Source organism: Sebastes umbrosus, chromosome 23 (assembly GCF_015220745.1).
Source record: "Sebastes umbrosus isolate fSebUmb1 chromosome 23, fSebUmb1.pri, whole genome shotgun sequence".
Classification (NCBI taxonomy): Eukaryota; Metazoa; Chordata; class Actinopteri; order Perciformes; family Sebastidae; genus Sebastes; species Sebastes umbrosus.
The window spans coordinates 1,983,165-1,999,168 of NC_051291.1; the positions used below are offsets into that span (position 1 = coordinate 1,983,165).

A 16,004-nucleotide genomic window follows, 5' to 3' on the forward strand; every position below is an offset into this window, starting at 1 on the left:
CGCACCGGAGCACCCACGTGATCGACGCATATGCCATAGCCTGACTTGCAGCTCCCCAGAAATGTAACTACACATCACGGTGACGCAGACTGTGATTGGTCCATTTGGTGACATCACATTTCTTCCTACGCATTTGCCGGACAAGCACATTAAAATCCACCCTCCTTCTGCCTCAATCGGTTCAACGGTCGTACACACCGTCTCCTCCGATGTCTTTTCTGCATTGCAGTAATTTCAGTAACTGTTGTTCAACATAATATTGGCATAGAAACCCCACCGCCAACTAGCGTTTTGGCAGTGTAATTGCAGAGCGACACAGACACCAGCACACAAGTCTAAATGCTCAGAAGAGGCCGCCTGCGTCTTCTACAGCGTCGGCTCTGCGCTACGTACAACTATAAAATAAGTTTCACACCAAGCATGGATTTTCATCCCAAAAATTTGCACAGAAATTTATATAAACTGATTTTGTGGGTTCTTATGAATGCTTGCATAGTAATGCATATTAATTATCCATATACTTCTGTTTGTTGCACGGAGAGTGTGTATTTTCTGGGGCCTTGGAACAATCGCTGTATGTTTTCAGTTGAACGGACAAACGGGCTTTTTTCGGTGCGATGGGACATTTTTCGGACTATCCCTTCTCAACACCCGATAATGTACGACAGACATCGCGACGACTACCTCGACAACCAAGTAAAAAAAAATATATGAGATCGCCCAGCAGCTTTTTCACCTCTCCTCAGTACACATCTCTCCGTGGCTACTTCCTCCAGCTTCTCCGAGGGGTTTCTCAATATGAGCGCAACACAATGAATGCCGTTATCCGCATTTGAACAACATTCGCGTCTCAACTCTATGACGGCAGGCTTTTTGCCACGGCTTTGAATGTTACAAGGATGGATGGATGTTATAAATACTTTAGGTGGTGATTTTTCGTGCATTTCAGCCACAAATATCTGCACGTAGCTTGAATCCCTGTTATGTCTTATTGTAGAGAGATTTAGAATATAACTATTGACCAGTACTTCAGCTCAGTGTTGTTATTATCGGCCTTTAAAAACCCATATCGGTCGAACCCTGGTTAGTATATATACACATATACACACACAGCAGTGGAAACACACTGTGGAGGTAGGGGGGTTCAGGGAGGTTTGGTTCACTATTGATTCCTAATAAATCTGGATTTGATCAGTCCACGAGGGGGCGGGATGTTTTGTTGACTTGAGACTTGAGACAGAGTGCATTCTGGGAAAAGTCTTGCAGTGTAATCCGAGAATGAATGGAGACGTAGGAGTGTGTGGACTGTACTGGAGTAGATCAGTGTGGGTGGTAGAGTAGAGAGGAGGGTCAGGTGCTCCTCACAGGCAGAAGTCAAAGGTCAGGTCGGACTTGCCCATCTTCTGTCTGTACACCGCGTCAAACTTTTCATTCATGGACACCGTGAAGACGTCCTTCCACAGACCCGCACGACCTGCAGGCGGGATGCACAGGAGGACAGGGAGGAATGTCAGATATTAGTAACACGAAAGAGTATCTGATGTACTTGCCACTGATTCAACGGCCAAAACGTGCTGACACATTGGGTTAATTCTTCATTTACAGGCGGAGCCCCGTCCGGATTTCCTGTTTCTAACTCAGTAAATAAATCAAAATAAGGGCGCAGGATCCCCTCAAACTGCTTCCGTAGCGCCGGTCTTTATGTAGCCCCGCTCAGGAGTTACGACGCCGTTACTCTTCGGCGTGAATGTAATATAAAACCTGCGTGAGTTCTGATGATTTATCTGAGAGTTTGAGCTGCCCTGCCGCGGCTCCGACTCCGACTCACCTGCTGAGGCGTGTGTGAGAGACAGATCACACTGAGAGCTGTGTGTTAAGCCTATAACACAGCAGACAGCAGACTTCCATGCACTAAAAGAAAAAAGAATAAGATGGGAAACTGAAAAAACAAACAGATGACAGAAATCATAAACATCAAAATCAAAATAGGAATGGTGACATAAACATAACTTATATATAAAAAATCACGACAAATTAGGGAATAAACGTGAAAGACGTCTCCATGAGGTTTAAATCCAGACAGACTGGGCCTGCAGGTTGATATCAGACAGCTGGAGTGTAATCTGTGGTGTAGATGCAACCTGCAGCCACATGGTGGTGCTATAATCATCTCAAACTGAGTGTGACGAAACCCTCATGGACAGAATTTGAAGATCCCATAACTGTTGTAGATAATTATGGAAGCCTAAAGTGTAATATATTGAATAAATTATTTAGAAGATGTTTTGAAATAATGAATCATATAAATAAATAGTGGTTTTTTTTATTTTATTGGATATCATTTTTATTTCATTTTAATGCCCCTTTTAATTGGTTGAATCACTGAGTGATTGGAGGCTGATTCACTTCACCTGTTGGATTTTAAATGCTAGTTGAGAGCAGCTTGGTGGTTCCCCTCTCGGCCAATCAGGGTGTGACGACGCCCCCTTTCTGTTGGGCTTAAAGAGAGGAGGGAAACTGCACCCCCAGTGTCTGATTCTGATCCCTCCTTCACTAACTGCAACATCTATTATCAGATGAGCCAGAAAATCTGGTCTATTTTAGGCCCTTTGGAGGTTCCTGTGCTCTTTTTGTGTGTTTTGCTGATTGAGAGAGTGTCGACCAAAATAAACTCCCTTCAGTCAGGTTACCTGCATCAGGACGGTTAAGTGCAGGCCTTACTTTGTTATGTTGATTTTCCCTGAAACCCCTTTATACCCGTTTCTTTTGGTCTATTTCATTTGGGGAAACTTTAAAGGAAAAATAAAAAACAATATTTGTTCATAATAATTATTATTGAGGAGGCATTTTTTTGTATTTTTATGTGGATGATCAGCTGAGGTCTGGGGAATCAGTACCGCCACACTCTTGCTGGTTTCTCAAGATCACTGACCCCGCCACCTGCCTTTAATGACGTGAACTGAAGAGGCATTTTAGATAAAACGTCTCAAAAAATCTGAAGCTTTAACTCCGGTTGACTTTGCACTTTTAGATATAATGACAGACACGTGAAAAAGACTAAAGTGTCGACACACAGAAAGAACATGAAAGAATTAAGTGTATATGCATCTTTCAGGACCTTCGCCTCACTAAGAGGCCATCTTTACCATAATAACTCTACTTTAATCGCAGAAGGTTTTTTTTCTCGTAAATTTAGGACTTTAATCTCAGAAATTCAGAGTTGAATTGGCTCTGTAAATGTAAAAGTTATTTTGACCTACAGTGACCCCTAACACGCCATCATATCAAGATAACTTCTCATCCACAACATCTCATCGATCCCTACAGCTTTACAGCCGATTCCAAAGCAAAAGATGACTTGTATTATATGTGATTAATTCTTTCTCTATCTCTCTATCTGGACTTTAAATAACTTTGTAAGAGGAGCTCTGGTAGCTCAGTCGATACCATGACATCATCATCATCATCACGGCTCTGAGAGAGGAACTACATCGAGCTTTCTCTCCTCTCAGCGTCCTCCTCTCTCCTCTGATTGTATAGTTCATTTACTTCTGTATGTCTTACTTGTTTGTGTTATCTATGCAGCTACTGTGGAAAAGAATCTCCTCCTTGAGGACAGATATTAAACTCTATGCACTCTTTTCATCCCGTCTTCCAGCAAATTGCATTTGTTGCACTTTTACAGTATTCATGGAAATTTGAACTCTGACTTAAGTTTTCCTTGTTCTGTTTCTTGTTTGCTGTATTTGTACACCGACTACAATATATTTCACTGTATGCAAGTCGAGAGTTGTCGACTTGTTTTTAAACTTATATTATGACCTACATTTTCTCCACACCTTCACAATGCTGTTATACCACTTAATTGAAGATGACATTTTTATTACGCCCATTAAATGGGATAAAAAGGGAGTTTTTCATGATAAGTCTATCATGAAAAACTCCCTTTTTATCTCGGTATCTGGAGTTCCTACCAACCCACAACTGTGCAATAAGACAACCCAGGCTATCGCTAAGAAGTGAAAGTAAATTATTCGTTCCATTGCAACGTCAGCGCCCAGCAGCAGAGCTACGCCTCCGCCATTTTGGACTGAAAGCGACTACCGGACGCCAGTAAAACGTCCGCCTACAAAGTGACGTACAAAAGTAAAAATAAATTATTTCTATTCTATTGTCATATTTAATGTCTCTACTGAAACGGTCTGTGTTGAACAATGAAAATATTATAAATATGCATACTACTAACGATTTACTTATTTATTTATTAAACTTTTAGCTGCATAATATTCATTATTACAGCTAGCAGGAAGCTGGCAGAGCGTGCAGCGTCTGATGCACGTTCATTATGACGAGGAAAATAACTCTGGATTCAGATATTAGCTAATTTTACTTTCAGGACATCATGGTTTAAATGAGGGATATATAAGTGTTCCTAATGGGAAGTTGATTTACCTTAAAAAAAATACAATCCTCTGATTTACAGGCGTCTCTTTATACATCCACACCCACAGACTCACTGACGTTTTCAGTCCAAAATGGCGGCAGCGCTACTGCAGCGCCATCTAGCAAATGTTGTCAAAAAGGCATCAGAGTTTCACCTCTTTGCTTCTGTAGTCTTTGATTCAGATGTCTCCCCTTCCTGTGTCACATACAGGCTCATTAGAATATACAGCTGACGGCTTGAGAACTACCTTTGCAAAGGTGCACCATATATTATTTTTTTGGTGTTTTTGCTACGATACTTTGGGAACTTGAAACTGATTGACGTAGATGTTCGGTGGGTCAGTCTGCACGGCCTTACAGAATGCAGTTTTGATAATTAACCCATTGATATTAGGACAAACATCAAACAGCGTCAACAAGCTTTACAAAGATCATGGGACACCAAGTGTGAAATCATAAACTGAAGGAACTGAAGTAGAAGAACATGAGATGCAGAGAAAGTGTTTTATAAAAGTGGTTTGATGTGAATCGAATGCTTTAGAGATGCTACTCGGTGTCAGCTACGACAAACGTTCACCCAGGGAGACAGAGACTGTGCCTGGTTAGCAGACGAGAGGATTTGTGTTTCTCCTCCTCCCCCCCACTCACCCCTGCAGATGGACAGCGCCTCTGAGTTGGAGCACTGCTCGATGAGCTGGTTGCAGCTCTCCACCATGCCCTCCAGCTGGGCCTTGTCACAGGAAACCCCCAGGAACCGGGCTAACTGTTCCACCAACATCGCTGGATCCTGGAGAGGAGGAGAGAGGAGGGCAAGGGAGGAGAGGAGAGGAGTGGGGAGTTATAAAGAATGTCATTTATGAAATCAATAATTCCACACAAATACCGAGAAAACATCCCCCCCTCCCTCTTGAATTCTTAAGTAAGACCCAGGCAGTGATTGTCCACCCACAGCTGATGAGAACACACAGTTCAGTTCCCTCCGCTTACACAACCTATGTAGCTTAAAGGTGAGACCCGCTGGCTGTAAACATACAATAGCTGTTAGGACAAAATGTACAGCTCTGTGTGAACAACACATCCTCTAGGGGACAGTTAAATATATATATATATATATATGTAGGCTATCAGTTTACAACCCTGGGTTATATACACATGCCTGTTTGTGTGTTCAAGGAAGGTTCAGTTAGAGATTACTGACCTAAAACTCTCTTTCTCTCTTTAAAGGGACTGTTTGTAACTTTTTACAGGTATAAATCTACGGGATCGGGATCACATGCGCGCTCGCGTGTGGCCGGCGTCTCTCCTCCTCTGCCTGCTTGTCTTCACTCTCACAGCGCGCTCTCTTCAGCCTCCGAAAAGCCAACACTAGTATCAGCAGTGATTCATGGAGAGACCTTCGTCTGGTCGGCTAACATTACTGCCAAGCAGCTGAAATATAGAGTGATATTGTGGTTTTATATGTTTATAATGACATACATTAAAGAGTGCATTGCTTCTTTATTCATCTATAAAATGAAGTTGTGTTTTTTAACGACAAAAGCAAAGTGAAATGTTTGTCTTCTTCCTTCAGTTCTAAGAAATCTATTCTAAGAAAAAGCTCTTACCTGTGAAAACAGAGGAGAGTTTTGAGTCGGGGCCTCGTAAATGTGATAACTCCAGATAATGTAAAAAAGGGACCTTTGACAAAGCAAAGGGCAAATATTGATTTCTGTTCTTTGACTGGAGAAACTGTTGTGTACAGAAGACAGATTAGGATGCATGTGTTTGCCACGTTGTGAGAAAAAGAGGAATAGAGGATCGAAGTGAAGGTTAAAATAGGTCATGGCTGTAAGTGAGTTGAGTTAGTTCGAGTGTGTTGACTTGTATGGGTGGTACATGTCTCTACCGATGTCAAGGCTGTGACCAAAGGTTGGATTCAGGGCCCCTCAGCTTGGGAACTCCTTGTCTGAGGATCTTTGCCAGCTTGCAGAATCAGCAACATCTTTAAACTAACTTCTTATTTTAAGGATTTTACTGAAGTTTGCCATTTCATTTTCCCTACTTCTAATATGTATTAGTATTATACTTCAGTGTATAAATACAGGTTAACCTCAGAGGAGACCCAACTTAAACTAGAAAAAGCTGATGAATCCATTGGTACCAACTACGTCATACTGGGTTTTTAACCACAGTGAAAATGTTGTTTTTGAAAGGCTAAACGCCAACAAATATGAATTGAAGGAGAATATTTAATTAGATTTTGCTACTAGGTATTAAAAAATATATCTTTTTTAAATAGCTTATGAATAGCATATGAAACTAGGAAAGCTGATGAATCGATCGGTACCAACCATGTCATACCAGCTTGTCGTGAAGGAGGTTAAATGACGCTCCAAAGGGCTAAATTTTGGCGAGGAAAAACTGTCATGGCCATTTTCAAAGGGGTCCCTTGACCATCATATACTTCTATCATAATGTTCTTCTAAGCCCGGATACACTTGACACACAGTGCTGAGCTGCATCTCAAATTAATCTTCAGGTTCCCAGCTTTCAGATGATGTTCACCACTTCTATGTGACATCTACTGTTGACCTGCTATCTCCCCCTAAAGACCCCCTGGACCCCCAAATACAAGCACCAGAGGCAGTGATGATGTTACCTTGTACATGTCTTCATATTTCAAGAAGAGGACATTCGAGTCCATACGATGTTCCCAAAACTCCTGAACGTGTTCAAACCAGGAACCATATCCCACTTGGAGAGAGAGAGAGAGAGAGAGAGAGATACAGCTGGATGAACTGACAGTAGTCTGGAGACAGAACAGTACAGGAGGTCACTGACTTGAGACCAGATGGGAACCCAGTGTCCCAGTCCTCCAGTAACCTACTGTACATACTTACGCTTGTCATTCATGAAGCGCCGGCAGAACTCCTGGAAGGTTCCCCGGTAGCTCATGGTCCTGAGAGAGCGGTGGAACTGGTAGTAGGACACCACCAGGTCCTTAGGGTTACGAGCCATGTAGATCACCTGGAGGAGGAGGAGGAGGAGGAGGAGGAGGAGAACAGTTCTCACTACAGTCAGAATTTCTGAATTAGCATGTTAATGCGATGATGGCTATTGTACATGTACTGTCCAGACTCGGCGGACTGACCTTGGCCTCTCCGTTGTGCATGGCTGTGGGGAGGAATCGATAGGGAAGATGGCTTTTGATCAGACGAGGGGAGGTCAGCTCCTGTGGAAACACGAGGGAAGTTATTACTTTATTTGTTTACAGCTTTTGATTCCTTCAGAACATCACATCCTGGACGATGGTTGATGGCGAGGTTAAGAGTTTAACAACTTCCAGATAAACACTACATCCAGAAGACAAATCCAAAGATATAAATATCCAGCAGAGGCTCGGTATGTGATCAGCCTTCAAATCATCCTTGTTGTTTGGACAGACAGTCCTTGTGATTGCAAAGCAAGGCTAGTCTTGTTTTCATTGTGTCGGTGTCAGATTGAGGCCTCTCATGTTTCACATCTAGACAAGTGTGTTGTAATGTTGCTGCACCCAGCGAAAGGCAAACCCACGACAATGCAGAGTCATTCATTATTTTGCCAGACGCCCCACAGACCCAGAACTCCTGCAGTCCTACAACATTACCTGTATGATATCCAGGCCGGGTTGGGGGTACTCTAAGACCGGCAGCTGTTCATCGATGTTCATAAGGCCGATCTCATCAGGGTCGGCTCCCTGACTCACCAGATACACGATCTCCTGAAGTAGACTGGTGCCTACGAAAGAGAGGAGACAGCCAGAGGACAGGAGGAGGACAAGGTTGGACACAGGGGATGAACTTAAAGATGCAGCAGACTGTCACTGTATCCTGACTGCAGTGCATGAGACAGATAATCTGTGGAAAAATCTGCCTCCTCCTAGTGCTCCTAATGGCATTTTAATTTCGTTAACTGAAACCATGACGAAATATGTTCGTCAACTCAACAACCTTTTTTTACACGACTAAGACGAGACCATGACGAGATGGCACCGCCGGCATTAAACAATTAACAGTTTCGATATCAAACATGCTAAATCGTTGACGACTAAAATGTAGTTTAAAAACATAAAAACTTTTCCAAACTCTCTCTTTATTTATTTTATAAACGCACATCCACACACTCCGTCTCTTTCCTGACTTGTGCTACAATAATGCATAAAGTTGGCGGTTAATAGATCCACAGATTATCTGTCTCATGCACTACTGTCAGGATATCGTGACAGTTTGAGCAAATATGATAAAAAAAGTAATTTTTCTAAAAGTTACCAACAGCAGCTTTAATAAAAAATATGTACAAGACAAACTAACTGTTGCAAAGTTTGCTGAAAGAATGTTTCAACATCTTGGTATCACACAAGGGTCGAACATACTTGTGGTTCTTTGTATGTGAAAGTGGAAAGTCTGGCTGCATAGTTCACCACCCCTCATGTACTGTCCAATAAAAAGAGCTAAAAGGAGAGTGGACTTGCATTCTTCCAGGTCCCAAGAAATACATGCAAAAAACAAAAGACTCAAAATCAATTCAGCAGAATCAGATTTATCATCTTTCTTAGTTCACGCATTCAAAACTGGCTGTCTACATTACCCACAATGCAACTAAACCCACTGTTTCAGTCAGTATTGTGATTCAATCCTAAACCTGCTTCTCTTATGCAGAGTCTTTCTCACCATAACACTGTTTTACTCGTTGCCATGCCGATCTGTGGTGTCCCTGCAGTGATTCATTGTGGTTTGCAGATGTGCTCTAATGTCCGATCTGACATCCCACACGCTATTTATTTGGGAAAAACACTGCACAAAATGAAGGCTGGAGGCCGATCACGCACCGTGTGCAACCTGAAAGACGCTGCTACGTTAAGCAGAGAGAGAGAAAGGTACGATCCACTCATCGCTAGTTTCTTAATCAGCTATCAACCTGAGAGCATGCCAGCATGTTCAGCAGAGAAGAGCTACGAGAACAGGACTGAATGTTATAAGAGGACGATGATGTGCCTCTGTGTGGCCTCAGGCCGGCCACATGCCGGCTGTGAAACACACCATGTCACCGAGATCGATGTCAGTTCCCTGATACAGCTCTCCAGCTCTAAAAGAAAACTCTTTATTTCTCATTTGTACCAGTTATAAGATGAACTTTTGCATAGCATGAAAGGGTCCGGTTGTATTTTCTTTGAGATGAGAAGAAAAAAAAAAGAGATTTACTGAAATTATTCGAAATTCTTGGTAATGTTCGGAACTGCATGTCCTCGATCTTAGACAGACAAAAGCAGCTTCTCATGTCCAGCCAGTTACACAATTTTGTCAACAACAACAACTGTTGCTTCCACATTTGATCGGCTATACCTGGCAGGGTAATTCCTTTGTCCCCCAGATTTATATGGCACATAATGGGAACATGACAACGGGTCCTATGCATGGGTGTATAAAGAGAACTGGATACAGCGTTGGAGGCTCCCGTTCATTCCTATCAGAGTTGCTCAGTGGCTCATGAAGCCAAAATGGCTCAATTGCCGAGTGATAAAGTACCCGGATCATCTTCCGCATCCATTGGGCTAGGGATGCACCGATACCAATACCAGTATCGGGTATCGGGTCCGATACTGTGCTAAGTACAGCTGAACGCTGAATAACATATTTTCAGGTGACCAAAAATGTTAGTATATGTTGTGACAAAGCCAGAAGCCTAAAAATAAAGAGGTTTAAAAACCAGACAAAAAAGTGGAGGGGTCATGGGGTTTAATGAGTGACAGCATGCAGCGTAGACTCCATTAGAACAACGAAGAGGGTTTAATTGCATGGGTGCATTGTATATTTGTATTCAGATGTTAGAGGATGTTGTTGCATCGTACTGCTGTCTGTACTCGTTCTGTTACATGATACTGTGAGAGAAAGCAGCATAGAGCCAAACTCTCCCGTGAGTAACACACCGTGCTGCTTCCTGTTTAGGTTTTTGCCCTGCAAGCATAGATTTGTGCTGCAACCTCCCGTTCCACCCAGAGAGGCCTCGCTCGCACTAACTGCACACACACACTCATGATTAATTTAGACTCTCACTACCTCTCATGCTAACCGTGGAAAATAAAAATGCAATTCTCTAAATACATATCAAATACTTCTAAAGAATCTATAAAGAAAAATCGAATATTACTGCCGTTCCTTCTACGTAATATCGAGGAATACCGGGCCGGGTTGAGATCACATTAACAAATATTTCTTTTCCTGAATCATTTTATGTTTCAATAAGGTTTTAATCATGGTTTTGCTCATTTAATATAATAAACAGTCTAGCTGATGCATGAATTATACTTGCAAAGACGCACATAAATGTCTTTGTGAATCCACACGAGCTGACATGCAGTCTTAAAGGTCCCATATCGTGCTCATTTTCAGGTTCATACTTATATTTTGTGTTTCTACTAGAACATGTTTACATGCTGTAATGTTCAAAAAACACATTATTTTCCTCATACTGTCTGTCTGAATATACCTGTATTCACCCTCTGTCTGAAACGCTCCGTTTTAGTGCATTTCAACGGAATTGCAACATAATTGCGTTGCTAGGCAACAGCTTTAGGTCCATGTTTACTTCCTGTCAGCTGATGTTATTCACATACACTGCAACAGGAAATAAACTGGGACACATTTAGAATGTTTACGTTTAAAACCGTGTAATGATCTATATATATTGTATATTTGTGACATCACAAATGGACAGAAATCCTAACGGCTTGTTTCAAACGCACAATTTCTGAATACGGGCTGTGTGTATTCCTCCGTATATTGAGCGTTTTGATAGTTTCACAGTATTTATATAAAGCACTTAAACCTGCTTTATAATATAAAAGACATGAAAATCAATTTTTTTACAATATGGGACCTTTAAGACTACAGTTTGGGAAACATATTAGATGTGTGTTTTGAAATGGAAACGGATGGAGATGCATTCATTTTTGTAACACTGGTGCAAAGATGTAGGCTATATAATTTATTATCATATATTAAGATGTATGTAAAATTACTTAATTAAATCAATTAATCATAACAATCATTGTCCTGCTGATGATCACTAACTGTGCATTGACTTTCTTCCATTATGTAGCCTACAGGTGCTACTGAGATGCTAAAAACAGAGCAAGATATATAATCAAACTCCCCTCTGCCCTTCTGCATGCACTGACTCCAGCCGTCACATGACCGGACCCACCCCAGCTGCACAGCTGCACAGCAGGGCAGCCTGCACAGCGAGCCGGCCTTGCAGCTGCAGCTGCAGCGCTGCGCAACGACACCTCCATCCATTCAAGCTGAATGTAAACACCAACTTCCATCTGGGCTCTGATAGCGCGCGTGTTTTTATGATGGCTGATGCAGGAAGGCCTGCAGCTCTGACGTGTGTGCATGCTTTAACCTGATGCACTGAATATATATATCAGGCACTCTGACTCCATTTGTTGGCACAGATCTGGGATAGTATAAAAGCTTGATAGAGGCCTATAATAATAACATGCAGATCTACGGCACTATAAACAGAGATGTTAGATAACTCCCAGTGCTAATTATTAACTTTAATGATGTGTGTTGTGTAAGATGAACCCTGTGACTGATAACAGGTTGTAAACGTGCCTTAATGTTACTGTAAAATTAACATTATTATACTGTCGCTGACATTTACAGCTTTGTACTGTTAATGAAAAATACTGTTTGAACTTCATTAATTTCACAGTATTTTACAGTTAATTTACTGTTTAAAGATACATTATATAGCTGTTTTTCACCTTTCTTTTACATTATCTTACTGATTTGTTTTAATGCACTATTTAGGTTGTATTTTTTACAACATTATTTCTTGCCTAGATGAATAGACTTAGCAGGTTACAGACACAGGAATAGTCACACTAAATACAATTAAAGGCACTTGTTAGGAAAAAGGCTATAATAGACTTGTTGACACTTTTCCCAAAATGTGAGTCTCTAGCTGGCTACAAGCACAGAATGCAAACCAGAACAACATGTGATGAAGAACAATAAAGCTAATTCACTGATTTTACAATCATGTACAATGTACAAGCCTCACATGAGCAGATCAGGTCCCAGAATTAAACAAATACTGCATGAAACTGTTACTGATGATACTTTAGACAGTTGATCTGCAGTAAACCTGTTTTTTAAGAATGCAATACGGCCTATGAGCGTCATTTAACAGGTTTTCTTTTGTATTAACAGTAAAGCACTGTTTTTAGCAATAACAGGTTAATACTGTTGAAATCCTGCTGTAAATTAACAGCAGTTGTTTACAGCGCGTGTGTTTTTATGGTGGCTGATGCAGGAAGGCCTTTAGCTCTGACGTGTGTGCATGCTATAACCTGATGCACTAAATATATATCAGGCACTCTGACTCCATTTGTTGGCACAGATCTGGCCTATAATAATAATATGTAAATCTGCTGCACAAGCGCACTATAAACAGAGATGATGGATAACTCCCAGCGCTGATTATTAACTTTAATGATGCCTGTGATGGAAGATGAACCCTGTGACTGATAACAGGTTGCAAATATGCTATTATGCATGTATGAAACTTTGATAATCTCAAGAGGAAGCCTGCAGACAGACACTGCTGCAGCAGCACAGACAATAAATGTGTGGAGGCCTATAATAATAACATGTAGATCTGCTGCACATAAACAGAGATGATGCATAAATCCCAGTGCTGATTTTTAACTTTAATGATGTGTGTTGTATAAGATGAATCCTGTGACTGATAACAGGTTGTAAATATGCTATTATGCATATATGAAACTTTGATAATCACAAGAGGAAGCCTGCAGACAGTCACTGCAGCATGCAATGCCAATAAACGTGGAGACACACACAGGGAGAGCCCTGGTGACGCAGAGAGTCTTGTGTACCTGACTTTGGGTAGGTGACGATCCAGATGTCGCTGCTTCTGAGGGAGAAGTTGCTGATCTCCTCCATCTTCCCTCTGCAGAAGGGCGGCAGTCGGACTCCATCAAACTCGAAGTATTTGCTCTCGAACTCGATGGGCGTGCTCGGCGTGTCTGCCTCGCTCTCGGCCATCCTCCAAAACAAACACGAGCCGCCAGTGCAAAGAGACAAGACACACACACACACCCACGAAGAGCTCAATCAAACGTGCAGGATGATGATGCTGATGATGATGATGGTGGTGAAGGTGGTGATGATGATTTGAAACGGATGCTGCACGACGAGTTGACCTACAACCAATCAAGCAGGAGAGAAGTGATGTAATGCGCGAGCACGAGTTCGCAGCATCAGGACCACTCTCTCGGCCGAGGATGCGCGCGACCGCAGAGGAACACAGTTACGCGCTCCATCACCAAGGCTGCTGTAGGGGAGACCGGGGACAACTGTGACATCACTCAAAAACCTCTCCACGTATTTAGATTAAAAAAATTATGGATGTAATTTGTATTTGTGTTCTACATGTTAACAGTTATCAAATGTTTTCACAAGAGACACAATATTGATTGAAACACTATGCATAAGATCAGATCAGATATTCCTTTATTAGTCCCGCAGTGGGGACATGTGCAGTGTACAGCAGCAAAGGGGATAGTGCAAAAAACAAGATGCATCAGCTAACACAGTAAAAAAAAAGAGCTAAACAAAGCATAACAAAATATGAACCATTTAAATAGAAGGAAGTATAAAAATATGAGCAGTATATACAGTATATAAATTAATAACATATAATACTTTAATATATAACCAATAAGCAGCTGAAGGTTTCCTAAGCAGTGGAAATATGAAACAGGTGTTAGAAATCTGCAAATAACTGAAGAAAACAGAAGTAAAGGGTGGTTTGTGTGCTTTATTTCTTTCCTCTTTTATTTTTAAAGGGTGTTGTGACGTCACCACGTGTCGTCTACCCCTACTTGCTGTTGACTGGCTCTTGTGTAGAAAAGGGGCGTTGCCAGACGTGCATTCATCCAATCATACTCACAGAAACATATGTTGCATTTATGGTCCCTCGTAAATCTTAGAGTTCATAAATAAACCACACCTTTGTCACCTGATAGCATTAACACTTGATAATTAAAAAAATGATGGTATATATGAAATTTATCTCCTGTGTGGAGATGGGAGAAACTTCCAGTAGGACAACCATCACTGTAACACTCCACCGATCTGGGCTTTATGGCAGAGTGGCCAGATGGATATGAAAGCCCGCTTGGAGTTTGCAAAAAAGCACCTAAAGGACACTCAGACTGTGAGAAACAAGATTCTCTGGTCTGATGAAACCAAGATTGAACTGTTTGGCCTCAATTCAAAGCTTTATGTCTGGAGGAAACCAGGCACCGCTCATCACCTGCCCAATACCACCCCAACGGTGAACGGTATTTTTCAGCGGCAGGGACTGGGTGACTGGTCAGGGTTGAGGAAAAGCTGAACGGAGCAAAGTACAGAGATATTCTTAATGAAAACCTGGTCCAGAGCGCTCAGGACCTCAGACTGGACCGGAGGTTTACCTTCCAACAGGACAATGACCCTAAGCACACAGCCAAGACAACGCAGGAGTGGCTTAGGGACAACTCTGTGAATGTCTTTGAGTGGCCCAGCCAGATCCCTGACCTAAACCCAATCGAACATCTCTGGAGAGACCTGAAAATGTCTGTCCACCGACGGTCCCCATCCAACCTGACAGAGCTTGAGAGGATCTGCAGAGAAGAATGGCAGAAACTCCCCAAATCCAGGTGTGCAAAGCTTGTCGCGTCATACCCAAGAAGACTCGATGCTGTAATCGCTACCAAAGGTGCTTCAACTAAGTACTGAGTAAAGGGTCTGAATACTTAAGAAAATGTGATATTTCAGTTTTTCCTTTTTAATAAATTTGCAAACCACTTTGTCATTGTGGTGTATTGAGTGTAGATTGATGAGGAAAATAAGTAATTTTATCGATTTTAGCATAAGGCTGCAACAAAACAAAATGTGAAAAAAGTGAAGGGGTCTGAATACTTTCTGAAGGAACTGTATATATATATATACATGTATATATATATATATATATATATATATTTCCAATATATGAACATATACATTATAATTCGCACTGAAATTAGTCTAGTTCAAAATATATATATAAAAAAACAATAAAACAAATACATTTCTGAAATTTCTGCAGCTATGAGGCTATAATATTATTATTATTATTTATTATTATTATTATTATTATTATTATTAATAATAATAATAATAATAATTAATACAAAAATAATACAAATAATATTAACAAAAATAATTATATTATTATTATTATTATTATTATTATTATTATTACTACTAATAATAACAATAATATATATATAATTAAGGTTCCATGAGTGGTTTTCAAAATAAAATGATTTTTGCATCATAAAAAAATTAAATAAAAAAAAAAAATTAAAAAATGATGTTGGGTTGTGATAGTTCTGACAGCACCTGAAGGCAGCATTATAACTACGTCACATGTAGTTCCCTGTAAAGCAGCCAGTTGTTGACCTGTTAGATCATCTGGTCTGTTTCTCT

General features: G+C 41.0%; 1 protein-coding gene across 2 annotated transcripts; it reads right to left on the reverse strand.

Annotated features, from left to right (window-relative positions):
- Positions 1-935: 935 nt before the first annotated feature.
- On the reverse strand, positions 936-13,865 carry sult4a1 (sulfotransferase family 4A, member 1). 2 transcript variants are annotated; one of them, XR_005205426.1, is made up of 8 exons: positions 13,367-13,865; positions 8,069-8,199; positions 7,574-7,654; positions 7,323-7,449; positions 7,082-7,176; positions 5,092-5,230; positions 1,829-1,911; positions 936-1,474 (listed from the first exon to the last, which is right to left on the reverse strand). XR_005205426.1 is itself a non-coding variant. In XM_037759938.1 (7 exons), exons 1-7 carry the CDS (start codon positions 13,533-13,535, stop codon positions 1,362-1,364), a joined length of 855 nt encoding a protein of 284 aa, XP_037615866.1. In that variant the 5' UTR covers positions 13,536-13,854; the 3' UTR covers positions 936-1,361. The 2 variants fall into 2 exon arrangements, 1 of the variants encoding a protein (XP_037615866.1); XM_037759938.1 differs by lacking the exon at positions 1,829-1,911 and having other exon boundaries at positions 13,367-13,854.
- Positions 13,866-16,004: the final 2,139 nt, after the last annotated feature.